Below are 27981 nucleotides of genomic sequence, written 5' to 3' on the forward strand. Positions count from 1 at the left end.
CATGTTCGCTTAAATATACCTTCTAATTCATATCGAATAAGACCACGCCCTGTTCAAAGTGTACTGCCGGCCGGACTGACACACATCTTCTGTACGGTCAGTAGCGGTCGCGCCTTCTCGGTATTAGCGTACAAGGCGACCAGCTAGAAGTGGGATTTGCTCTGTCGACCTGATAGTTAGTTCTTACAAGCTATCTAGCAGGTGTATTAAACGGGAAGGATGTAGCTAACCAACTCTGGGACAACTGCGTGAGTACCTCGGCGTGCTAAGCCGCTGCACAGCTGCCCAACAGTCTTCGGCGAACGCGTAACTAGTAGCTACGAGCTAACGTTTGTAAGCTAGCGTTAGCAGGCTAGCATTCACCTGCGGGGATCTGTGCTTACTTGCTAACACCGTTGCAGCTAGCTATCCAAGATGGAAAGTGCGCTGTCTGCGGGTATCAAGGAAAACGAGCTGGAGTCGGATGCCCTTTCACTTTCATCCGCACCACAGGGAATACTCGACTCTAATGGCGAAAGTAACTCGGCAATGGTTAAGCCCAGTGGGTTAACGGTACTATCCGCTGGAAAAAGACCCGTGACGGGGGAAGACGACGGCGGGGGCGGAGAGGCGAAACTCTTCGGGAAAGGGCTTGCAACCACCTCCCTGCTTCAATTAGCGATAAGGAACGGGATATATCAAAATCAAATTGCTAACGCTGTCAATATGCCCGCCGTTAAAACAGCTAATATATACAGTCTTGCGTCAGTCAACAGCAATGCCACTGTCAATTCTTTGCTGAATAGGAGACGACGGCGACACAAGAGAAATCTCTCACTGGGGGCTCCGCCGACCTCTTGCCCACCTGCGGCTTCTTCGGCGGAGGCGGCCAGCCCTGCGCCCTCAGCCTCGCCACTGAATACACTCAGTCTGGACAGAAAGACCTTTTTGCGACAGAAACAGTCAAAGCAGCTACAGGTCTCCGAAAAGACATGGGTGAGATCGGATCTCAAACGGGGCTGTATTCATGTCTACGACTGGCTCACACCGACCTACCCTAGACCAGTGCTTTGCACGTTGGACACCACTGCAAAGGAGATAGCGAGTAAGTTGGTAGGGAGTAAAGCTGGAACAATATTGAGAGTGAATTGCAAAACAAATATTTCAGTGGACCCAATTTGTCACGGTGATGGTCAAGGTGCGGCTGGTGAAAAAGAAAGTCTGTGTGAGAGTGTCGTCAACAAAATGGTCTGTCTTTCATCCTCAAAGGCAGAGGAGAATGAGGACTTCCTGGACAGCAATGACACAGCAGCGTGTTATCCAGACACAAAATTCTTCTGCAGTTTGTTGTCTGATGATAAGTCAAGCAACCTTTCATCAGAGGTGTCTTCGAATGACAATATGGGGTTGGAGTTGGGTTTTGGTGGGGTTGACTGTTTTGGACTTTACTCAGGCTCTGACATCGAAAGCAGCACCTGTGAGGACTTGAGTCCTGGTGGACCTAGGACTAGCCATCACCGGGATTCACTGAGTGATGGACCGGGCTTGGGTACAGACAGCTCAGTGTTGAGCCCTAACTGTGACAGTGCCACAGAAGGACCTGACCCATTTGAAAGCTCCTCAGATGAGGTAGAGCGCAATTCTTCACTGTCACATCCAACCAGCGCCTCTGCTGTAGACCAGCAAGTGGACTTGCCCACCACAGAACCTTGCATTGCTGTTAATGGGATGTCAAGGACACTGGATGATAACACTAATGCTGGAACAGAGAGCAACACAGATACTCCTAGTTTGATCAATCCTCTCCAAATATGCTGTAGCAGTTCTCAGGCTCGGCCCTTAACCAGCCCAGCATCTGCCCAGTCTGACCCTGAAATCTCAGGAGAGAGCAGAGGGTGGCCAGACCCCATCAGTAGTGCTTTAACCCCAGCCCTCTTTGTCCAGCTGCATGGTGGAGTTGTGCAGCGGGTTGGGGATGATGAGAGGCCTCTGCAGATACTAAATGAATATCTCATACAACTGGGGTTTGAAGATCCATGGAGAGTGCAGGATGAGGGGATGAATCCAGAAATAGGATGCCTGATTCGCTTTTTCTTTGGTGAGTGCTTTGTCTTGAGTGTTTAAGTTATTGATTACTTATCTGAGAAAATTCCTCTTTACAAATGAGCAACGAAAGGTCTGTAACTAAAGCATGACATGCTTCTGGTGAAATTGTTTATTGTCATGTTGGTTAGCTGTTATATGGCTGCTAGCTACTTGTTAGCTGGCCACTTAACTGTGCTTGCCTTGCCCATGCTCATTCATTGTTCATCCATTCTCAGTGCACCGTGACTACTGTTATTGTATTTGGTCAGTCAGTCTGTTGAACAAGTGTATTCAATTGTCCTACTGGGACAATGCCTAGTGTTGATCCTGTAAGCCTGCCCCAACCCTTTCTTTTTAGGCGTGTAGGGAGACACATCAGGAGGTAACAGGTGTGTTGTTTGTTTTGTTTTTTTGCCATGCCCAATGCCAAAGTTGTGAGCTGTTAGGCTATGAGTTTTGTATGTCTGAGCATTATTAATGCTGTTATTGATGATGATTTTGTTTTTGCCGTAAAAAGCAGGCTAAGTACAGTTTAAGAGGATGGCATACACAGCCATGATCCATGATCTCATACGGGATTAGCACCACTGGAAATTGTTTTTGACCTTATTTTGACACCATAACAAAGACTAGAATTGAATTCAAAAGGCCTTGGTTTGACCACGGAGAAAGCAGTAGTCAGTCACATCTTTTTAAAAAGAATAACTTCTAGTATGTCAGCTTAGAGCTTTCAAACCTTAATGAAAAGGTGGTTATAAATGTCTAAATGTAAATGTCCCTCACTTGTTTTTGCATGCTTTTGCCTACAGGCTGAAACTTGCATTGTCATAGCATACCCAGCAAAGCAGTGTCCATCTCTTCTCCCCGTCCTGTAAATGTTGCGTAAACAGCCAACCCTACACTCCTCAATTGCCTCTCCTCTTCTACTTCCACCGCTCATTCTTGGCTCCCATGTCAGAGAAACAAAGCATACTGTGGCGTTATGCTGTTAAAAACAGGGGCCATTACAGTTAGTGCTCCCATCACCCCGGTTAGGCCAGAGAAATAGACTGACATGGGACAGGCATTGAAAGTATGGCATGACAAAAAAGTAGATAGATAGATAGATAGATAGATAGATAGATAGATAGATAGATAGATAGATAGATAGATAGATAGATAGATAGATGGGGGGGGGGCATGAGTGGTGCGATAGTGTAATGAAGGAGAAGATACTGAAGAAAACCTACATTGTGAGATTTTTTTAGCCTTCCACAAGGTCCTTTACGCTCAGAATCACTCTTTTTGGCTGCCAAATGCAGCAATCAATGCATTATGAGCATCAAGTTGGCTACTAAAGCTGTTTTTTTGCTGAACAAAATTAGGTCAATCTAAAGATTTTCTTTTTGGTCTTTTGTGGACTGTCATGACAAATCATGCTGCATGCTGGATATATTTAATAAGAATTAACCAAACCAAACTTAAGTTGGCACTCATGAACGTGTCCACATTGCTAGCCCTTTTTAGCAAGTAATTGCTGACTAATAATGTACCTCGACAATAATGCTATTCGCCTTGTTTGCAGGGTAAATTTGCTATTAGGTTATAGGAATTTTGAAATGGACAATCACATTTTTCCAATTGCCAAGAACAATGTTGAAGGCCAGTAGAATGAGTCTTACTCGCCGCAAATGGATTTGACAGGCTTGTATTAATGTCAGTGGTGTCAGTTTGCCAGTGCCAATAATAATGGCTCTTATTTACTAACAAGTTACACATGTTTAGCTCCTAGCACCACAAAAGAAATATCAAATGTTAGTTCCTTAATATAAGTTCCAGGATAACCTTATTTTTGGCACACATTTTTCAATCTGTTCTGTTCTACTCTAAAATGTCATGGCAAAACAGGATAACCATAGTCATAGTTATTATAGCTCTGGTAATACTCTTATTGGACTGCTCTCAAAGTCGTTCAGTGAGTGCAGGGAAACTGATTATTGGCAAGACAGAATGTAATTCTGCATATCCCTGTTTAAGATAGATTTTGAAGTATGTATTCCAAAGCTGTATCAGCAAAAAGAAAACCTCATCTTTAGACATGCAAATAAACTAGAGGAATCACATTCGGAAAAAAACATGTTCTAGCTGTAAACTTGCTTTAATACCTTTTGAAATGGTGAAACATATAAATCCTGGATAAAGTGTAACATTTCCAAGATGCTATTTCTCACACATAGCACCCACAATTTAGGACCCTAGCTTGATTTAGAGTGGATTGTGGGATGTTAGGTCTGACTTTGCAACTTTGCATTTCAGTTGATTTCCTTATGGGGACAATCATTTTTGGCCCCATGCATATATAGATTAATTGTTGGTGTCAGTGTTCTGTCTAGTCAAAGGAGTTTGACTCAGCATAATCCCTCCTACAAAATGTTGATTAGTGTCTATTTTCTCTCCCGTCTCCTCACACGTGCACTCCAACAGCCACACGCACGTGCACATTGTGCTGACAGTGAAAGAACAGTGACCTTAGTGGAACTCAGATTTCGCCTCCTCTGTGTTTCTCGCCACAGACAGCGGCATCTTGCTCTCCTGCAGCTTCGACGTGCACTCTCCAGAGGTCATGGTACCTTACTTTACAAGATTAATTGCCTGCTTGACAATCTCAGGTTAGCTGCCCATACCCAAAACTCTGCGAATAGTTCCCCCTGTGTTAACTTTGTCTTTACGTTGTTGAAGTGACAGCTCCACAACAGCGACACTGTTAAATTGTGTTGTTTCAGATATGAGATGCTGGGGCAGATTGGAAGCTAAAATTAGAGAGAAAGCCTCAAATGTTTGAAAGTGCTGCTCTATGGAGGAGATCAAGAAACGGGTTGACCATGTTTGGTGTTGCACACAAGGATGCTGTGGGGTTGTCAAGGAAGAGAGTTGCTTAGAGCGTTCCCTCTAAAATGGACAGGAAATGGTCATGGACTGCACACTCCAGGACAGGATGTTTCCCTGTGTAGAGGAACAGATGGAAGGAAAGGGCATGTATGCGTATATACATTGACACCGCCTATGTCTTGCCTGCTCCACCCAGGGACTTTACAGGATACACATTCCACATGATTGTTTTTGTGAATGGTGTACTTTTTAGATCAATTTGTTTGATAAACCCACTTTATCATCTGTATTGTTGTATCCTGGGATTTGTATGGTGCACATTCAAATAACTATTTTGGTAAAGGCTTTGCTTAGGTAGCCTTTCATGACCCTTTTGTGTTGTTTTAGGGCATTTGGGCAAGGGCGCTGTTTGTATCGTGATTCCAGTTTTGTATGATTTTCAGAGATGAGAAAGTATATATTGCTGTGACATGGCTCGCAGGAAATTGGTTTTAAGACTGATAGTGATGGTTACGCTCTAATTATTACATAGTGAACAAACATCTTTTCTGAGCAATACACAGTTAATTGGTGTGGATATTTTAGTTTCCAACAAATATTTCATTGGTCTCTTTTTCATCGTGTTGCCTTTGTCATCATGGCGCAAATTGAAGTTAGTCACTTTTGATATATGCTCAACTCGCATGAGATCACACAATAAAAAAAAAACTTCTCAACTCCTGCAAAAATTTGGCAAAGCCTTCTACAGTAAAATCATCACAGGATATGCTCTGGCATATAACAGCAAAATGGCTTGTATTAGTAAAGCTTTGGCATCTGATTCCAGGGCTACAGCTTTTGTTTCAATGTGACCTGGCACATCCAGTCATGCCAGAACGCTTTAATGGATAGTGTGTTTGCTCTCAGGATGCATCTTGGCCACATTGAGATCTGAAAATCCACATATTGAAGTGGCCTGGCTTGCATTACTATCAAATCTGTTATGTTGTAAACATAAATCTGGCCATAATCTGGATATTAAAAGCAAATTCATTAATACCCCCCCAAGTAATTGTGATTAGTAACATTTCTCCTAATTAAATTAACTAGTCTACACTATAAGCTATTGTCTTGAATCTTTGTCACAGTTAAATATATTCAGATCAGTGAATTCTTCAGTTCACCGTGGCTTTAACTTAAAGCGGGGGGAAAAAAACAAAAACAAAACTTAAACCTGAGCCCTTGGCAAAAATTATCACTGAAACATCCAGTCTTTAAAAGAATATGCTCACGTCTCTTCTACAAATCAGCTCATTCACCGTATTTAGTTTCTGAAGTAAATGACATTTGTTTCCTTGTGTATAGAAATATGGTTGAATGTGAAATTCATCATGAATGCAGACTGCAAGAGACACATAATACACAGCGTAATTGTTGGTTTGGGTTGCACACATATTCCAACCAATGATGTAAATAGGAGATTTTTATGAAAACAAAATAAACATTCATTTACAGCTACTAAGACTAATTTTATTCAGTTTGTGTGTAGGGTAACTGTGGTGGTATCTACTACTCTGTGCAGGCAACAAAGTACAGCCCGCATAAAAGTTTGTAAGCGATGAATAAATTATGCTTGGGCAGGAAATGGATAGCCATACTAGCAATGGTCTCAAGAGCTGAGATGACAATCAAATAAAACTCAAAGTAATTAAATCTACTTGATATCTTAAATACACTATGGTACAAGACAGAATCTAGACAACTGTGAAAGCGACACTTGGGTAGAAAAAGTGGAGACGCCACTTGCAGTTTCTCCTCTGCAGATCCAATTTCTCATGCTGACCGTGTTCTTTTAACTTCCGACCATCTCAGTAATTTGAAAACTACCTTGGCTAGATATTGTAAGATGTGTGGTCTGGAGGTGTGGGAGCGAACAGAAGGACATGAAGGCACTGGACAGGAGATGAGATTGGGTATGCTAATCCGAACAAAGCACTCTAAGGGCCATTGTGTTGGATGACATCATCCTCATTTGGGAGCAGGTTCAGGATGGGAGGGGCTAGAGTCTGATGATTTAGGTACCGATGGAATGAATGCTTGGAAAAGTTTAAACTCTAATTGGTTCAGGATTTCATTAGTTCTGGTGTACTGCCCATGGGCCAGCGGAACTTAAATGACGTTCATGCATAGCCTACCTCACCAGAGGAGGCGAGAGGAAGGATCTTGGTGTTGTTGTTGGTGTTGTAAGTCATTGCATAACAGGCCAATCTTTTTTAAGATGTCTCATTGGCTCAAACTCTTAATGTGAGTCTCCCTTTTGCCAGTGTCTGGTTTGTAGTGTCTGAACAGCAGAACACATGAGAAAATTACACATGCAAAGACAGTTTTAGAAGTAAACTGCCAATAAACTGGATGTCAGTTTAGAATGTGTCTTGCTGCCATAGGCCTTTTGTCCTCCATTCAAAGTGTTTCTTGCTAATCTCATGGGCTGGTCTGTGATTCTAACGGAATTGTCATTGCTTTTTGTGTCATTGAAGGGTTAATGTAACCAATCATGCCTCAGTAACCGCTCAAGCTCATTCACTCTCTCAACCCAAAGGCTGTTAGAATTTGCTTACATAACCACAGCCCTTTGTTCCTCTCGCTGTGGTGTGTGTGTGTGTGTGTGTGTGTGTGTGTGTGTGTGTGTGTGTGTGTGTGTGCGCGCGTGCACGCGTGTGTGAATTCATAAAAGCCCCCACCCATTCTTAAAGAGCTAAAAATAACTTGCTATGATGCGAAAAACCATTGTGAAAAGGTCACACTACTGACACTTGCCTTGAATTTAGACCTCCTTTGCTCTAACATTATGTAGAAAGAGCTCCATCTTTTCCTCCCCTCTCCTTTTTCTCCGCTCCTTGTCTCACTATCTCACTTCCTATTTCCTTCTCTCCCCAGGTAAGCCGAGGAATGTGGGAGGATCAGAACGTGTGCAGCTTTCTGGGGTGTTTAACGTGAGAAAGGGGAAGCTGGCCCTTCCCGTAAACCGCTGGTCGAAGCGCCAGGTCATGCTCAGTGGAACCTGTCTTATTGTTTCATCTGTCAAACACGCCCACAGTGGCAAGATGCATATTCTCCCTCTCATTGGAGGAAAGGTATTATATCATATACATAAATACATGATATTGGCAAGACTAGTATCTAGCTATACAAGCCATTTACTCATAAATCAGCCAAACCTATAGAAGCAGGAATTGGATTCCGACATCAAATGCCTGGACTTAGCATTTATTTAATATTCATAGTTCGAGTCTTTGAATACTTTTGATAATACTCTTGTAAAAGTACACACAATCCAAAGGACGGAGTGAGGTTGATAAACATTAAAATTTTCAAGGTGTGATTCCAGTATTTCAATGCCAAATTATTGGGTAGTCTAGACCTGGAAAGATTTGCATAAAGGAAATGCAGGGAAACCAAAGTTTGGTCCATTATGCAGGTGGAGGAGGTGAAGAGACACAACCATTGCCTTGCCTTCAGCTCTGCTGGGCCCCAGAGCCAGACCTACTACATCAGCTATAACTCCTACACAGAGCACCTTCGCTGGCACAGACATGCTGCAAAGGTAAACACTTGAGTGTGACTGTTTTTGGCTGTGTTTTCTTTCTATTTGGCATTTCATTGTCACTTTTATCAGGCATGCCAGTGCATGCATATTAACAGTTTCCGTGGCCCTCAATGAAATTGAACATTGCCCACATTTTTTGTGACATTTTAAAGCAGGCTCACATACTGATTCCACATAGTTTGGTCAGACTCCAGCCATAGTGCACACACAAGTAATATAAAAATATGGAGAGGGAGATTGAGGAAAGTTAATGCAGGTACAGATTCCAATGGATATAGCTATGATGTATAAAAGATATTTACAGGTTAACTGGGCTCCAAAAACATACAATCCTTATCCAGTGCATTCAGATAATCAAAATCATCTTGAAAAGACAAGTGTTACAAACTTTGTTGCCTGTAATTCTGATCTCTTGCAGCACTGCTTCTCAGGGAAAACTGGTGCTTGCTTAGTCATCATTTCGTAAAGCTTTTTGGAGAATTGTCATCCTGTCAAGTGAGCCGTATGGTTATCCTATATCTCCCATTCATTCCCCCGTGTATCAGATTGCATCACAGAGAGTGAGCTCAGTGGACTTGTCATCCTGCAGCCTGGAAGAACTGCCCTCTCAACTCTTTTACAGCCAGGACCTCACCCACCTGAACCTCAAACACAACTTCATGTCTCCACAGAGGGGCCTCTCAGCCCTCACACGGTGAGTTACCTATCACTATCCCCCCACGTCAAAAAAAAAAACTTTCAGTATACATGCGCACATACCATAGTCAGGCAGGACCTATCATTCCCTGGATTTGGGAGTGTGAGAAAGTGAGAACCTGAAAAGAATAAAAAGGGAAGATTTGTCTCTTTTGGATGTGTTTCATCCTTCAACGGCTTTCTTTCTCTTGGGAAGCAACCATATGGTCTCTAAAGGAAGCGGCTTAGATCAAATTACAGATGACGCTTGCGTGGGTGGCTGCACGGCTTGGTTGATTAAAAACAAGATATAGTCGGAGTGAGAGATTTGACATTCATCCACCTGACCTCTGGATTATTGGAGGCCTATCCTGTTTGTCTTTTGCTTCAACACTGATATTGTAAGATCCTGCGAAGTCATGCTGACGGGACAACTGGCCAATTGAAGTACCTTTTTCTGCATATCACAAAGAAAGTCTGTCATTCACATGTTCAGATTCACGCAACCACAGTACTATTACTTACAGCAGCTAATGCAAATCTCAAGGCAGTGAAGAGCACACGTGTGCAAGCATCAGCCAAGTGAAAAAAGACCTTTTTCTGTGAAAATATTGTCCTTTGGTGTTAATTTACCAGTGTTTCTAACTATGAAATGTTAATATTATATGTCTTAGAACTTGAGATATAGAGGAGTCCCCATTGAAAAAGGCAGGTATCTGTTCTTGTTGGTCAAGAACCTACTGCCTAGCAGCATTCCAAAATGGTGCCCAAGTGAACTGGTTTCTCCAAGAGAGGCTTTGGTTTAACTTGCTGCACAAGTTTCTGCATCAGATTATAAACACCTTAATGGCCAGGAACATTCTTTGGTTCTCAACATTCTAAAAGATAGAATATTCAAGGTGGTTTGAGTAGGGATGTGAACGTGTACAGATTTTAGTACACGTTTACACGGTGCAATGTTTGCCGTTTAAACGTGTACACGTTTCGGGATTTCTGTGAATTTTGAAAGTATGTCGGTGCTGTACTGCCAGAGGATGCTGTAGCCTTACTATTCCATAGATTCACCGCTGTTAAGGTCGCCGATGTCTAGGCTACATCATTTACAAAAGATCGAATATCGCTGGATGAGTATGCGTTAGAAACTTGTTTTTTTGTTTTGTTTTGTTTGAGAGCTTACCACTTCCGCGATGCCCTTCAGTGCGATTAGATCCCACTGAGAAGCTTTCTAATCCAACTTCGAACTTCAGTGTCTTTGTAGGCTACAATAAATCCGTAATGATATATGTCTTTTGTGGTTATTTATCCATTCATGTTGAAAATAGTCCTTGTTGACATTGACAACCTCTGTTGTGCTTCAGGCTATACAATAATGTGACATCATTATTCATATTCTGATAGACATTTGATTAGCCTATGCATTAAATGGTAAGCATTTTGGTGGTGATGGTCTTCCTAGAGGGCATAGAGTAACCTGGCTCAAGGTACTCCACTAGCCTCTTAAACCCCACATCTTCGACGATGGACAAGGGCTGCATGTCGAGGGCAACCATTTCGACTCTGAAGTTGGTTATCTTTTCGCCCCGCGCCTTGTCACAGCACCTCGCGAAAGCTGGCATCGTCTGTTGTTGTCCTGTTGTCCGTAACTTTTCACTCGGGTGTTTTAGTCTGATGTGGTTGACCATGGACCCGGTACTCCCATTGTAAGCCAGCTCTGTCTGACAAATGCTGCATTTTACTTTATTTCCTTCTCCATTCTTTTCAAAAAAACTCCCACGTGGGGCTTCGCAGATTTTTACTAGCCGCCATTCCATGCTTCAATCGCGCTTACACTTGTCACGCAGCAAAGAATGATGACGTTATCACGCATTATATTTAAAAAAAAAAGAAAAGAAAAAACCTTTACGTTTATCGGTTAGGGATTTTTATTAAATGGTTATGGTTTAATTTCCGTGTAAACGTGTACACTGACACACCCCTATTAGACAGCTGTTGCAATGCTCAAATCATCACCAAACTGGTGAATAGTGACCTTACTGAAATATGCTTTATTCTTCTGAATAGTTGGAGTTATGCATATTGGTGTTATCATTTTTGCTAATTAGTAACAATTCCCAGATGGAACTGTCTGAAGAACAGTAATTGCCATACCAGCAGTTAGTTAGTGAGTAGTGTCAGTAGATAACTCTGCAGTCTTTTGTTTAAATTTTAAATTTTAGCTGAGGTGAACTGGAGAGAAGCATGGTAGGAAACGGCAGACATTGCAAGACTGTTTCCCAAAATTGATAAAATAAATTTGTTCTAATGGATTCATATTTTTGTAACTGCTTGTTGTTCAGATTATTCAGTTTTTCTATAAAAACGAGAATAAATCTATTAAGATTTGAAGACAACTTGAAACAGCCAATACCAAATAATTTTTTTTTCTCTCCAATTGACCTTTTGCAAAGTACCGCCCCAGAACGGTGCTTGTCCAATCCTACCTTAGCAATGGTCCGTCAAGCTTTCAAACACACAACAAAATGCTGAAACGGTGTGCCTATGGGATCTGCAAATCGGATACTAGATATCTGAAAGTTTGGAGGGGTTGTAATTTTCTTTCCCTTCCCAAAACCCAGAACGCAAGAAGCGCAATGTCGGCAATAGATTTCGCAGTATAGCAGACCCCATGGCCAGCTTAATCCATCCAAAATCAACAAAAATACCTGTCTGCTCCAAGCTAAGCTTGCTACTAGCTATTATTGATAGCTAATACAGCTAACGTATTATTACTGTTACTTTTACCCACACAATGCGCTGATTTCTTCCTTCATGTTTTGGTGTTTTCCGGCTACTTCCTGGATAGTTCTGAAATGCTTGACGGGCAATAACTAAGGGGGGCGGGACTTTGCAAAAGGTCAATTGCATCTGGCCAGTCACTCCACTCTTCTGAGCCTAACCCTAACCCTCTGCTGTTCAGGGGAGGCCACATGCCTCCTCCGATACATGCCATACATGTGGTGAGAAGAATCCAGCTGCTTCTTCTCACCTGACAGTGAGGAGTTTCACCAGGGGGACGTAGCACGTGGGAGGATCACACTATTCCCCCCAAGCCGGAGGTAACAGGGATTCGAACCGGTGATCCCTGCATTAGTAGGCGACGGAATAGACTGCCATGCTACCCGGACACCCCATACCAAATAAAATTTAAATAGAGAGATAAGATGTCATCTTCATTACAATATGCTTGTATTAGCCACCTTCCAATATTAATGATCAGTTTAAATTAGATTTTAGAACAAAGTTCAAGTGTTAGAAAATTCAAAAGCGGTACAGCTTGAGCCTCCCCTCTAATTAAATATCAAACTCTGCTTGTGGTCTCACTGGCTGTTCCTTTTTATCTTTCTGTTGTTCCTTTGGCTATGGTTCAGTGCATGTGGTATCTACAGTGCTTCCGATAGGAATGGATGCATAGTCCCATAGCATAGCAAAACATGCTTCCCAAGGCTGTGTTTTCAGAATTGTGTTTTTCCCGTGGCATGTCAGTGGCTTTCCCTAGGAACAACGTGGATCTGGCATTGCCTTTCACCCTAGCCCGTTTGTGAACTGGATTAGCTTGGCCTGGGAAGCACAGGGTGCTGTTGAACTAAACACACACTCACACATGCACAACATGTACCTGAACAATAATATCACATGGGCTTTCTCTGGTTTCCCCTGTTTATCTTGTAGATTTATAGATTTTTTGTCATTTTTCAGGGTTTCTCAGAGAATAAAGTGAAAATCAGATAATGTGATAATTAAATCTCTTTCTCTCTCTCTCTTTCTCTCATCCTTCTTTCCTTCTCACTCTTTCTTTTTCTCTTTCTCTAGGTTTTGTAAACTGAGAAGCCTTAGTTTGTCTAACAATGCTCTGAACGAGTTTCCCCTGGCCTTGTGTGACATCGCCTCACTAATGGAGCTCAATCTGTCAGGCAACCGCCTCTCCTCTCTGCCTGCTGCTGTGGGAACCATGCATAAGTGAGTGTGCTTAAAGAAGGCCCCCTGGCCTACATTATCAATTTAATGTCGTTTGTTATAGTGATGGTTTGCAACATCTGCTTGGAAGGAGAATTTCTCGTTGCTGACCTATAATTTTACTCTGCTGACAGAGAGATCAGTAAGGTGGTATTTGTACCTTTGTGCCATTCCCTAGCTGCAGATTAATCCATGTCAGGAAGTGAGAAAATGGTTGTGCATCAGACCTGTCCTGACATTGCAGCAGTTTTGTACAATCTATCACAATGCACAGTCATACTAATGCTTCCCTGCATAGAAGAGAATTTGGGTCAGGCGTTTGGTTATTCTATCCCCTAGCTTCATGTGTGTCTGTGAGCTCGTGTTTTCACATGTGCATGTCTATGTAACGTGAGTGAGTCAATTGCAAAAATCTGATTTTTAGCACATCATATAGCAAATCCTGTTTCAGACATGCTGTTCGAATAGGATTTAAAAGTATTAAGGCTAGCATTTCAAATCCTACTAAAATCTTTTGCCTTTAAATATCATGTATATTTATACCACACAGGCATGACATCATCAAGCATACATTAAAATTAGCAATGGGGCTGTATACAATTTTTGAGTATAATTCAATGATATTCTGACCTGAGACTTTTTTCTTAGGACAGAATCCATCACTGAGCCTGACAGTGAACACTGAACCTCAAAATAGCTACCACACCTGATCTCCCTGTTGTCTCTGCTCAGCTTGCAGACTCTTCTTCTGGATGGAAACTTTCTGAGTTCACTACCCGTAGAGCTGGGCTCGCTGGAGGCCCTGACCTACCTGGGCTTGTCCTTCAATTCTTTCAGCTGCATCAGCCCTGTTCTAGAGAAACTCAAGGGCATGGAACGACTCTGTATGGCTGGAAACCAGCTCTCTACCCTGGACATGGCTGGACTGCAGTGGCTGCCTGCTCGCCACTTTGATCTCAGGTAAGCTTAGTAGGGGTTGGCCGATTATCTGCGCTACTTTGGTTCTGATGCAGCCGCCTCTCTCTGTCTGTAGTCACCACTCTGTGGTCTCAAGCAGTGTCCCACTCACAGCACTATCTGATTGGTCACACATCTCGAATAATAACCTATCAACATGCGTTTGCAGACTGAAGCAGTTCCGGTGAGCAGTCGGAGCTGTGTTTCAAATTTAAGGCAGCAGATATACTGTTGAAGTCACGATAAACATCGCAATCCTCCATGATTAACTTGCAAAAACACCACAGTCATATTTATGATCTATTTCTATGATAACAAGCATACCCAGTTTCCCAGTTAAACCACTGAAAATGCCCAAATAATGGGGGTCTCCGGGTAGCGTAGCAGTCTGTTCCGTTGCCTACCAACATGGGACTTGCCAGTTCGAATCCCCGTTAGCTCTGGCTTGGTCGGGCATCCCTACAGACACAATTGGCCGTGTCTGCAGGTAGGAAACCGGATGTGGGTGTGTGTCCTGGTCGCTGCACTAGCACCTCCTCTGGTTGGTCAGGGCGCCTGTTCAGGGGAGAGGAGAAACTGGGGGGAATAATGTGATCCTTCCATGCGCTACGTCCTCCTGGCGAAACTACTCACTGTCAGGTGAAAAGAAGCAGCTGGTGACTCCACATGTATCTGAGGATGCATGTGGTAGTCTGCAGCCCTCCCCAGATTGGCAGAGGGGGTGGAGCAGTGACCGGGACGGCTCTGAAGAGTGGGGTAATTGGCCGTATACAATTGGGGAGAAAAAAAGGGGAGGGTGTCCAAAAGAAGAAAATGCCCGAATAATGCACTGTTGCAGCGATATACAGTTAACTATAACAAGATAATAGAGTTCATTTGTGTAGCGATAGCTATATCTTTGAGTAATGTTGGTGGCAGTACAACTGGAACTTATTTTGGCTACCATATTGTGGCCTGTATGAGTTGTTTTTGTTTTTGTTTTTTTTTACATGTTACTAGTTCACTGCCCGTTCATCCAAACTTCACACTCAACGCTTGAAGGAATACGGGTGTAATCCCCCCTCCGACCACAATGGGGGTTGTTGCTATGGTAGGGTGGCGCTGTTCGTGTTTACGCTCATTGACTCCACAGGAAGTGAAGATAGAGAATTTATGATTAACTTCACTGAAAACTTTACTGCTTGTAAGGTCTCTCTAGAACCACTCATCCAAACAATTTCACACTCGACACTGCACTTCCTTGGGTCCTCAGCAATACACCCGCCAAGTGTGAAGTCAATCGGATGAGTGGTTGTCGAGAAAATCCTGTCCCTTATATTGGATTCCCAAAAAATTGTTACATCATCAGGGGGAGAATGTAGGAGTTGCGGCAGGGAGCTTATTTCTCCACATAGAAGTTGACAACCCTAGGACATAATACGTATGTAGTATATACACTACCGTTCAAAAGTTTGGGATCACCCAAACAATTTTGTGTTTTCCATGAAAAGTCACACTTATTCACCACCATATGTTGTGAAATGAATAGAAAATAGAGTCAAGACATTGACAAGGTTAGAAATAATGATTTGTATTTGAAATAAGATTTTTTTTACATCAAACTTTGCTTTCGTCAAAGAATCCTCCATTTGCAGCAATTACAGCATTGCAGACCTTTGGCATTCTAGCTGTTAATTTGTTGAGGTAATCTGGAGAAATTGCACCCCACGCTTCCAATGGCTCCAATCAAGCGCTGTCCACTGGGTATGGCATGGCGTTGCAAAATGGAGTGATAGCCTTCCTTATTCAGAATCCCTTTTACCCTGTACAAATCTCCCACCTTACCAGCACCAAAGCAACCCCAGACCATCACATTACCTCCACCATGCTTAACAGAGGGCGTCAGGCATTCTTCCAGCATCTTTTCATTTGTTCTGCGTCTCACAAACGTTCTTCTTTGTGATCCAAACACCTCAAACTTGGATTCATCCGTCCACAACACTTTTTTCCAGTCTTCCTCTGTCCAATGTCTGTGTTCTTTTGCCCATCTTAATCTTTTTCTTTTATTGGTCAGTCTCAGATATGGCTTTTTCTTTGCCACTCTGCCCTGAAGCCCAGAATCCCGCAGCCGCCTCTTCACTGTAGATGTTGACACTGGTGTTTTGCGGGTACTATTTAATGAAGATGCCAGTTGGGGACCTGTGAGGCGTCTGTTTCTCAAACTAGAGACTCTAATGTACTTATCTTCTTGCTCAGTTGTGCAACACGGCCTCCCACTTCTTTTTCTACTCTGGTTAGAGCCTGTTTGTGCTGTCCTCTGAAGGGAGTAGTACACACCGGTGTAGGAAATCTTCAATTTCTTAGCAATTTCTCGCATGGAATAGCCTTCATTTCTAAGAACAAGAATAGACTGTCGAGTTTCAGATGAAAGTTCACTTTTTCTGGCCATTTTGAGCGTTTAATTGACCCCACAAATGTGATGCTCCAGAAACTCAATCTGCTCAAAGGAAGGTCAGTTTTGTAGCTTCTGTAACGAGCTAAACTGTTTTCAGATGTGTGAACATGATTGCACAAGGGTTTTCTAATCATCAATTAGCCTTCTGAGCCAATGAGCAAACACATTGTACCATTAGAACACTGGAGTGATAGTTGCTTGAAATGGGCCTCTATACACCTATGTAGATATTGCACCAAAAACCAGACATTTGCAGCTAGAATAGTCATTTACCACATTAGCAATGTATAGAGTGTATTTCTTTAAAGTTAAGACTAGTTTAAAGTTATCTTCATTGAAAAGTACAGTGCTTTTCCTTCAAAAATATGGACATTTCAATGTGATCCCAAACTTTTGAACGGTAGTGTATATATACAGTGCTGCTTGAAAGTTTGTGAACCCTCCAGACATGGTCACTGTTTTTGTAAAAAAACATTAAAATAAGCTTATTACACATACATCCAAATCCCAATTTGTAAAGCACACCTTCCAAATAATGGACACACACACAAAAAGAGATATATTTTCATTATTTAATTCAACAAAGGTAGTTTATTTCACAAAAACTGAAAATTTAACATGTGCAAAAGTATGTGAACCCTTGTATTAGTAGCTTGTGGCTCCTCCTTTTGCAGCCATTACTTCAACCAAACGTCTTCTGTAACCACTAACCAGTCTCTCGCATCTGCTTATGGGAATTTTTGCCCACTCCTCCTTGCAGAACTCAGCCAGTTGAGAGAGGTTGGAGGGACATCTGGTATGTACCAACTTCTTCAGGTCTCACCACAACATTTCAATTGGATTAAGGTCCGGACTTTGACTGGGCCTATCCAGAGTACGAATCCTCTTTCTCTTTCCCATTCCTTTGTAGTTTTGCTGGAATGCTTTGGGTCGTTGTCTTGTTGCATAATCCATTTTCGTCCCAGCTTTAACTCCCTGACTGATGGCAGGAGATTCTGGTCAAGAATTTGTTGATATGCCGGAGAATTCATGGTTTCCTTGGATAATATGGAGTCGTCCAGGTCCAGAAGAAGAAAAGCAGCCCCAGACCTTGACATTTCCACCACCATGCTTCACTGTTGGGAGGAGGTTCTTTTCTTCATATGCAGTGTTGGCTTTTCTCCAAACATGTTGGTTTTGATTGTGACCAAATAATTCTATTTTGGACTCGTCTGTTCAGAGAATGGACTTCCAGAAGGTCTCTGGTTTGTCCAAGTGCTCTCTGGCAAAGTTGAAATGGGCAGCTTTGTTCTTTTTTGAGAGCAGAGGCTTCCTTCTAGCAACCCTCCCATGAATGTCATGGCTATTCAATTTTCGTCTGATTGTAGACGCATGCAAATTTGTCCCAGATGCTACCAGAGAGGTCTGCAACTCTCTAGAGGTGATGTGTGGGTTGGCCTTTACCTGATTTATTATTTTTCTGGTGCTTCTGGGTGATAGTTTTGATGGGCGTCCATTTGTAAATTATTTGTCTTACAGTGGATGGATGGAGCTGGAATCTTTTGGAGATGGTCTTATATCTCTCCCCAGACTGATGGGCTATCACTACCCTCTTCTTCTTGTCCTCGGATATCTCCTTTGCTCTCGGCATTGTTGATTTGTATGGGACCACAGTGGTTTGGTTGGTTTCCTCTCTATTTTAATTAGTGCAGGCCAAACCCTTTCCCAAGGATGTCTCATTTCATTGGTCTGCTTAAATGATTAATTAAGCACCCAAATGTGTTTCACCCGAGTCTGTTACCTGCTTGACTTAACCAATGCAGCTGGGGGTTCACTTACTTTTGCACATACACTAATTCGATGTTTCATGTAGTTTTTGGGCTACTTAAACAAGTCCCACTAAACAAGTACCTGCAACTGATAAACATATATCTGACATTTCATACATAAAACCTGGTGATGATAGAATAAGAAAATCATGGTAAAACAACAGAAAAATCTAAACTGCTCAAGGGGTTCACATACTTTCAAGCAGCACTGTATATATATATATACACATACAGACAGAGACTCCTTCCATTTTAGTTAAGTAGCTGATGGTCATAATAACGTAAGCTAATGTTGAGTCTCGTAGAGCTAACTTGAATGTGATAGCGAACGTCAACAAGTTCATTTGTTGATCCATAATTCAGCCAGCTGACAAGCAAAAAAAATTGATAGACTACACAACGTTATTTCTTACTGCATGGGACCTCCCTGCACTTTTTGTTTTAAGATAATGAAAAGTTCTCTTTTAATTAAACATATTAAAGGCATTTCAGTGAATTTTTGTATTGGAGTTTGTTTTATTCCAAGTCTTTATTTAAGAAAATGAATATTCCAAGATAATCGTTTTTACTGCAAATGTATATCGGTTCCAATTATTGGTTATTGGTGTCTTTGAAGAGGTATCGGCCCTGAAAATACCATATCGGTCGACTCCTATAGCTTAGTAATGCTGCTATTAATCCTGAAAAACTTTAAAAAAAGAATGCAGTAGAAACTAATTTATTTAGACCCTCAAGGTGAGGGACCTCCAGAATGTTTGGAAAACTAAATTACGTTGAAATTCAGTCTTTTCATTAGTTAGTTTATATATGTAGTTACATTTTACTTGCAAATACATTTTAACAGTTAAAAACATGGCTTGTTTTCCACTGGAAGTTTTAGGCTTTAGGTCAGATAAATTAATTTAAGCTGTAGCCTTGTTTTGCTTTGTCATGAAACCTAAGAGAAGTCTCAAATTTAAATCAAATTTGGTAACATTGAGTTAACTTTATGCTTGTGCGGTTTTACAGACTTTCTTACTCTTCTCGCCTCTTCCTTGTTGATATGTTTTCCATAGGTTGAACCATCTCCAGAATGTGGTGTTGGGTGAAGCAGGGCAGCTGACCCACATTGCCCAGCTGGACGTTAGGGATGCTGGGCTAGATGAGCTGGATGTCAGGCCTCTGTCTAGGTTGGAGGTCCTCCGCTGTGACAGAAACATGCTGAGCCTCCTCAGAGCCAGCGGTCACGTACTCAAGAGCTTGCACGCTGCACACAATGGTACAAAAACATGCACTACATGTGTGCTGTTTCCACATAACATAGTACTCAAATGACAAAGGTTTTACCCGTGTTTTGTATATCTTTCTCAGAGCTGAAACAGCTGGAAGTGTACCCCGTGCCAGAGAATCTAACTGTTCTGGATGTGTCATGGTATGAGGCTGAAATTGTTCATCCATGTCTAATACACTTAACCCTTGTATTTACTACTTGGAAATGTAGGCTGTGTGCTGACTGATGACCTGATTGTGGGCCGTATCATGTGTGTTGCAGGAATGAACTGGACTGTGTTCCAGACTGGGTGTGTGAGAGCAGTAGACTGGAGGTGTTGGACATCAACCATAACTCTGTTACTGAGCTGCCCATAAGGTGAATATCTCACTCACTCATTTTCTCATGCGTGTACACACACACACACACACACACAAGTGGGCAGATAGCACTTTAGATATTTCTTTAAGGTATTGCAGACTTCATCTGATGCTTATGGTTCCAGCTCAAGTATAAGTTGATAATTTCAGAAGTTAATGAAGATATGATGATGGAGATGAACGTCACTGTTTCCTTTTTGGGAAATCTGTTCATTGAAGCAACAAAGAGCAATTACAGTCATTTGTTTTTAGTTTTAGAAATACTATTAAATGATACAATGTCCTTATCAAATGTGTGTTTTTTGGCTAGGGGGAACACTTATGTTGACCTTTGACAGATTTACACATGCGCACGTGCGCACACACACACCCACACACACGGTTGTAAGATGCACGGTGTAAGGTGGGGGTACCCAATACGTTGATCGCAATGGCCATGCTGGTAGTAGATCACATGCCATAAAAAAAGCATCTTAATATCAGATTGTGTTTTTTTTTTTTTTTAATTTCCGTCCCTCCTCTCTATGGCATCTGCCACTTGATTGACATAAAGAGCTGCCAGTCTGCTGCTGTTGAGAACTTTGTTACATTAGCTTACCATAACAAATAACTTATTAAGGTCTCACACACACTGCAGAAACCCAGAATGCAAAGCGAGCTAACAGCAGTGGGCTAACCTCATACGAGCTAACTCTGGTGAGTTAACCTCATTCATTCATAGCAACTTAGCCTTCCAATTCAAATTAATATGTCATAGCAAAAGAATAATAATATAATATATAATGATATGTATAATAATATAAAAATGAGTGCGGTAGCCGAAAACTTACCACTTCCAAGTCGTCAGAATAAGGTAGGGACCCTAAATCTCTTGAAACGTGTTGTGCTGTGGAGGGTCCATGCGGTAATGCAATGTACATTTTTATGTGTTTCAGCAATGGGATTTTTTTATTTTATTTTATTTTATTTTTTTTGGGGTCGCTCATGTTGAGTTGGCCATTTTAAAAATAGCTTGCAAGCAAAAAACGTGTAGGCACCCCTGACCTAGTGTAAGCCTACTGTATTGTTATTTGCAGGCTGCTATGCAGTGGGAGCCTGAGGAAATTGCTGGTGGGCTGGAACAATCTGCGTTGGCTGGCTGACAGGATGGAAAGATCCCAGCTAGAGGTCCTAGACCTCCAACACAACCACCTCAGTGAGCTACCACACAACCTGTTCATCAAATCCCAGAGGTAAAGGCCCCAAAACACACATACATACATACATACATACATACATACATACATACATACATACACACCAACATACCTTTTCTTTTCCTTTCTTTCCCTACTCTGTCTTCCACTCTTTTTCGTTTTTTATTTAAGTCGTGAAGCTGTTCATATGCTAATGTTTCTTGGGTTTTCATCACAGTTTGAGATACCTAAATGTGTCAGCCAATAAGCTGGAGAGCCTTCCCCCGGCGAGCCTATCAGAGGAAAGTTTCAGCAGCCTTCAAGAGCTCTATCTTACCAATAACAACCTGACAGACAAGTGTGTCCCCCTCCTGACGGGACATGGCCACCTCAGAGTGCTACACATGGCTTACAACCAGTTGCAGACTTTCACCGCTAGGTAAAATATTGTATTAGTTATTGTTTTGTAATTCACCTGCACTTATAAATTGAACAAAACTAATTCATGCCATGTTTCCAACATGTCTATTTTGGGGAAACTTGCTTTAGCTGTACTGCTCATTTATTTTGGAATGCACTGTAGCAACATATGAACCTAAGCTGCTTACCACTGAGTGCACACGTGTTTGGGGAATTTACCTGAGCACTCTGTCTTCACTTATCATTCACTATATTGCAGTTGTTCTGGATTGCATAATCCTAATGTGCTGTCATGTTATTTAAGTGAAACTTAATATATGCTGCATTCTTGAACAGGGCCTACTTAAAAATAAAATATAATTCTCAACATGACTTTTCTAGACAGGCAACAGTCAGATTTAACAATTTGCTTGTACTCTGACAGACACATTCCACACACTTAACACTGGTTGTATAGAGTAATCAAAGACTGGATCAGGAGTATCCAGATGGGTAATAGGGAGATAAAAGTAGCCTCCCAAAACACACGTGTGTCACAAAGTTTCCCTAATTTTCCACACTAAAAGACAGGCTGGATGTAGAATCACAGCTTAGAAGATCTTGAACTGATCCTTGAATGTGGTGGGGGGAATTAACGTCAATCAGCTGCAAAGTACCTCTACCCTATACAGTTGCAAAAAAATCACAGGGAAGACTATTTGGAGATTTAATTTTTATCCACGTGAACTACAAAGGATCGCTTAAAGGCAATAAAACGAGAAAACTTCAGATTTCCAGACACGTTCACAAACTCCTGTCCAGTAAACTAAAAACAAAAGTTTTAACAGTAAACTTTAGCGCTGAAACAATTAGTTGATTAATTTATTAGTCAACTTATTTATTTATTATTTTAATGGAAATTTGGCTTGCCTTTCACCGATTCATGTGTAAATAAAATGAATAATGGGGTTTTTGGTGACTGGTCAGACTAAGTAGACAGTTGTAAGTCACCACTTTGGGCTCTGGGAACTTGTAATGGGCATCTGTCATTATTTTTGACATTTTACAGACAAACAATCAATTAACTGAAACAGTAATTGATAGATTAATTGATAATCAAAATAGTCATCAGTTGCAGCTCTAGTAAACTTTTGAAATGAAGTATAACTTAAGTATAACCCTGCCTCTGCTTCCTCCCTAATCCTACAGTAAGCTGGCACGGCTGGAGCAACTTGAGGAGTTGGAATTGAGTGGGAACAGGCTGAGGGCTGTGCCCACCACCATCCTGAGCTGCCAGCGAATGCATACCCTCTCGGCTCACTCTAACTGCATCAGCGTGTTCCCCGAGGTCCTGCAACTCGCAGAGATCAAGGTTAGCCCGACTGCCACAGACATTGCCGATTTCCCTATACATTAATTTTAACTTGTGATGAGTTTTTTGAGTGTAGTGGAAATTCTTTATCCACCCTTATTTTTCAGCCAACCTCTCAAATAGAGGGTCTGAGCCTTAGAGTTGCTTTTGATTTAGTTTCTAAAACCTACCTGAACCCAAGGTAATGATAGCACTTGTTCTGTGCACAATATACCCACGCATCAAATGCACAAAGAGCAAGACTTTGATACACAGATGCATGTTGGCCTGAATATTGGCTGTAAAATTACAAAAATATTCCAATTTTTCTGTTGTCAAAAATAAGACTCTGGTCCTTACCAAGCTCAATTGTTTTATTTGAAAATAACCCGGCTGTAATCCTCCACTCACTGCGGTTGAGTCCAGCAAGGGTTGAGCAGAAGAACTCTGTGAAATAAATGGATGAATTAATATATATGTAAGAGAGAGATAACAAGACATATAAATAGAAATTGTCATTATAGTAGACTTACACACATCATGTCTGATCTTGAACTGATCATGGAATGGGCCAGACTGTTTTCAACTACAAAATAGAGCTATAGAAAACTCATTTATGTATGTCCATATAAATTACACACACGTGATCTTTGAGGGACAAGAAAAGATTACAGCAGTATATTTCAAGACACGTTTTCAGTGTTCAACTTCAGTGTTACCTATTGCCCTATTTTGTTGCCTTGTGGCACTAGTTCAAGGAATTGGGCATGGAAAAGAGGGCCAGCTTAGTGACATGGCAACAGCCCAGCTTTCTCTCTTCCTGTCTCCGTTTATCTCTCTGTATCTCTCTCTGACTGTGTCTCTGTCTGTCTGTGTTCATCTCCAACTCAGGCCAAACCAGGTCTGGAAATCCTCTTTAATCTGCCAGTAACTTCCCCCATAATCGCTGCCTCACTGAACTTAAATGACTGCTCTCTTGTTTGTGCATGCACGTGTGTACATTATGCGTGTGGCTCTGAGTATATACTGTATGTGAAATGACTTCATCCTGATCTCATGCTCCCTGTCTGCCTTTCTCTCTTCATTCTCCCTCTCTTTCTCTTACTGTCACAGTGTGTGGATCTAAGTTGTAATGAGCTAACTGAGGTGACTCTGCCAGAGATTCTCCCTCCTAAACTTCAGGAGTTGGATCTCACAGGCAACCCCCGCCTCAACTTGGACCACAAAAGCCTGGAGCTGCTCAAGTATGAACTTACATGAAACATGCATGCAGCAATAAGTACCATTCCCTTATGTGAAAATATTGATGCGATTTATCTTTTTACTTGGCACATAACTTGCATCTGCATTTTTATCCTCTATCTCTCTCCCTCCCCTCCTGCTCTCCACAGTAATATCCGGTGTTTTAGGGTGGATCCATCTCCCTCAGCGCTGTGTGTGAGTGAGGGCCCTGGGGCTCCTGTAGTCTGGAGTCATGGTTATACAGAGGCCTCTGGTGTCAAAAACAAGTCAGTGTCCTAATCTCATAATGTTTTTTTTTTTTTTTTTGTTGCTCAAATACCCCTCAGTATGATGTGAGTTTATATTCATTGTTTTGGGGTTGTTTTTTTTTACTCCTACCACACCTTGACTAATCTGTGGAAAACACATTCATGTTTGCTTACATGTTCCTTTGTTTCTGCATGCCTATAGACTGTGTGTGGCAGCCCTAGCCCTGGATAGTTTCTGTGGGATTCGTGAGGCGCTATATGGAGTGTTTGATGGAGACAGGAATGTTGAGGTGCCTTATCTACTGCAGTGTACCATGGGAGATGTCCTGGCAGAAGAACTTCACAAGAACCAAAAAAAGAAAGACTATATGGCCAACACATTCCTCACCATGCAAAGGTAGATAAACATCATAAACATAATTTCTTTGTGGTCACATGAATTCATAAAGAGAGTTAATAACAATTGCAGACATTCAGAGTATATGCACACTCCACAAACAGACACAACAAAATGTTTGTGTGTTGGTTCACTGCAGGAAGCTGGGTACTGCAGGCCAGAAGCTGGGTGGATCAGCAGCTCTGTGTCACATCAGGCATGACCTGATAGCCCCTGGTGAGCGTGGAGGCTGTTTCACTCTGACTGCTGCCAATGTGGGCAAGTGCCAGGCTGTGCTGTGCCGGAATGGCAAAGCTCTGCCACTCTCTACCACACACACTGTCAAACATGAGCTAGAGTACCAGAGGGTCCGGCAGCATAACAGCATCATCACTGAGGTAAACTAAACAACTATGGATTCATCACAGTTGTGGATGCAATAGAATAAAATATTTTGACCTAACAAATCAGCAGTGTATTTAAATCTGGCCTGATCTCCCTGGCTCCCAAGTTGATCATTGGCCTTACTCAGCTTGCAAGCTAATGTTAGCAACTGAACTGTTAAACCAGCATGGCTTGTGATATATTACATACACCAGTTACACAACAGTCTGCTTTATTATTAAATGTCAAATAATTTCATCTTTTACTATTATTTAATATAGCTTTCCAAATTACTATTCCGCTATTTATCCCAGCAGTCCATTCAGCACCTGGAAGCACCCTGATGTAAATAAATTCTGGGTTTTATGTGACATGTAAATTTCATTTTAATACTAAATCATAGGACTGTTGGACTGCAAATATCCAGTGTTGCAGTTAGATTTTGGCAGTAATGTGTGTTGGTTTTTTTTGTTTGTTTTTTTTTTTTTTTTTTTTTTTTTGCTTTCTTCCATTAATTAGGTACTTAGGTACTTAATTAGCTACCATGAATTACTAAAGAAAAGACATAATTTGTAGAAAATGGAGTGCTGGAAATCATGATCAAGTCTTATAGGACACAAATAAATAAGGGAATCATCTTGTCCAGTTGACTGACCTGAATTTGCTTTCTGATGACAAAAAGCACTTCGGCGACAGTGCAGTGTAAAAAGCTGTTTGTTCTGTAATGTCATATGGCATGAATCGATGATTTATTGCCATGTTCAAGGCTTTCTGGGATGGTATTCAGTAACTGCTCTTCCCACTCCTCCACAGGATAACAAGGTCAATGGTGTGACAGACTCCACACGAATCATGGGCTACTCCTTCCTCTGCCCCTCTGTGACCCCACAACCCCATGTCTCCATGGTGACACTCACCCTGCAAGATGAGTTTTTCTTGCTGGGCAGCCGAGGCTTGTGGGACATGTTGTCCCCCAGCGAGGCGGTGGAGGCGGTGCGGAATGTTCCAGATGCCCTAGCTGCTGCTAAGAAGCTGGTGACTCTGGCGCAGAGCTATGGCTACTCCGACAGCCTCAGTGCTGTGGTGGTCCAGCTCAGTATCACTGAAGACTGCTGCTCTTTCTGTGAGCCCGCACCCCCACCACCCAGCCCTGGCCTGGGTGGGCCCACACATACCATCACGCACCCCTATCCAGCTAGCGACAGCACCCTGCCTCTACCACCGCCCTGCCCAGCCAGTGAGCTAAGCAGTGAGTTCAGTACATCAGAGATGAGCAGTGAGGTGGGCTCCACAGCTTCCTCGGACGAGCCGCCACCCCAGGCCGAACCCATGTCGTTCCACCTCAACCTGCCGGGGCGGGTCAGTGTGCGGAGACCTACCTTTGGAGCATGTGCCTTCCAGCGGCAGTTCTCTGGGGCTCTGTCAGACAATGGTCTGGACAGTGAGGATGAGGAGCCTATCGCTGGCGTGTTTTCCAATGGCAGTCGTGTTGAGGTGGAGGCTGACATCCACTGTCTACACAGTCGGGACTTCCCTGTACCCCGGTTGATTACTCACACGCAGCCCAGTTCAAGCTTTCAGCCCCCTGCCCCCTTGACTCCTGAGCCTTCACCCCCTTCCCTGTCCTCTTGCTGTCAGGCCATCCAGTCATCCCTCATACCTCCTCCCTCACCCTGTCTTGGAGGGGAGTCATTGTCAGGGACTCTTGGCCGCAGGACTCGGGCTAACGGTTCAGTGGCTTGCCAGGGGAGGAGCCAGGACCTCATCGAGGAGGCAGCTGATGCCCCCATCAGGAAGCAGGGAGGTTACTTCAATGCCCCTGCCCAACCGGACCCAGAGGACCAGCTCATCATTCCCCCAGAGCTGGAGGACGAGGTGCGGCAGATCATCCAGCAACAGCAGCTGCAGCGAGAGCAGGCACAGCCCCAGAGCCAACAAGCACAAACCTTCCAGAAGCCTGCAGACTACTATGTTACACCCCTCTAACTAACCCAATTTCTGGCCCATGACTTAAGAAGTAGGTAAGTATCTGGGATACAGAACTGTCAAGGAGATCTGATGTACTACACCACTTTGACCTGTACCGTTCCCTCCTTAAACTCATGCCCTCCAAGTATTCTAAATATACCTCACATGTTCTGTTATGGATCAGAGGGATTGCATTCTGTTATTTTTTTATGTACTTTATTTTATACTGCTAACTTTAAGCCCCCAAAAATGCAATGCAATTTTATAACACTTTCTCTGCATCCATTCTTAAAAATAAGTTTAATATAATTGATTTTTATCTTATCCTTTTATTTGATGAATCAAGCACTTTGTTTGCTTTTTATGAGACTCTAATTTGAGGGTAATTTAATGTTAAATGGTACTTTCAGACACAGACCATACCATTCCTTGTGAAGTTGCGGACATTTCCCCAGATGGCTGTTGGTCTTTGAAATTGTAGGAGTTAGTGAAAATGTTTATACTAACTCCTAGGAGTTGCATACTCACAAGTGACTTAGTCACTGAAGTGTACTAATATTCTCTGAGAGAAAAGATGATTATTTCTAAAAGGCTGATAAACGAGAGTTGTGTTTTTGAGGGTGTTTAGACTTCCACATAGTACTACAGTGGTTGGTGGGACGCTGAAGAGGTAAGATCCAGTCCAGGCATTTCCAGTTTAACAAATGTTCTTGGAACAGTGTTACAGACTTCTTGACAGTGACGTCACTCAAGAGAGTTACTTTTGCTATATAATAAATTTTAAGTTTTGGAAAAAAAAAGTGTCTTTTTGTTTTTGGGAGGGG

The 27981-nt window shown here is 42.3% G+C and overlaps 1 protein-coding gene across 1 annotated transcript; it reads left to right on the top strand.

Annotated features, from left to right (window-relative positions):
• The first annotated feature begins 127 nt into the window (after nt 1–127).
• Nucleotides 128–27944, top strand: LOC130109574 (PH domain leucine-rich repeat-containing protein phosphatase 1-like). Its single transcript, XM_056276526.1, has 17 exons — nt 128–2077; nt 7849–8045; nt 8390–8515; nt 9064–9212; nt 13043–13189; nt 13919–14146; nt 19441–19643; nt 19736–19796; nt 19917–20012; nt 21091–21246; nt 21428–21628; nt 22798–22960; nt 24053–24183; nt 24331–24447; nt 24632–24826; nt 24966–25203; nt 26003–27944. The coding sequence occupies exons 1-17, from the start codon at nt 415–417 to the stop codon at nt 27173–27175; spliced, it is 5244 nt and encodes a 1747-aa protein (XP_056132501.1). The 5' UTR covers nt 128–414; the 3' UTR covers nt 27176–27944.
• The last annotated feature ends 37 nt before the right edge of the window (nt 27945–27981 follow it).

This window comes from Lampris incognitus, chromosome 3 (assembly GCF_029633865.1).
Source record: "Lampris incognitus isolate fLamInc1 chromosome 3, fLamInc1.hap2, whole genome shotgun sequence".
Classification (NCBI taxonomy): Eukaryota; Metazoa; Chordata; class Actinopteri; order Lampriformes; family Lampridae; genus Lampris; species Lampris incognitus.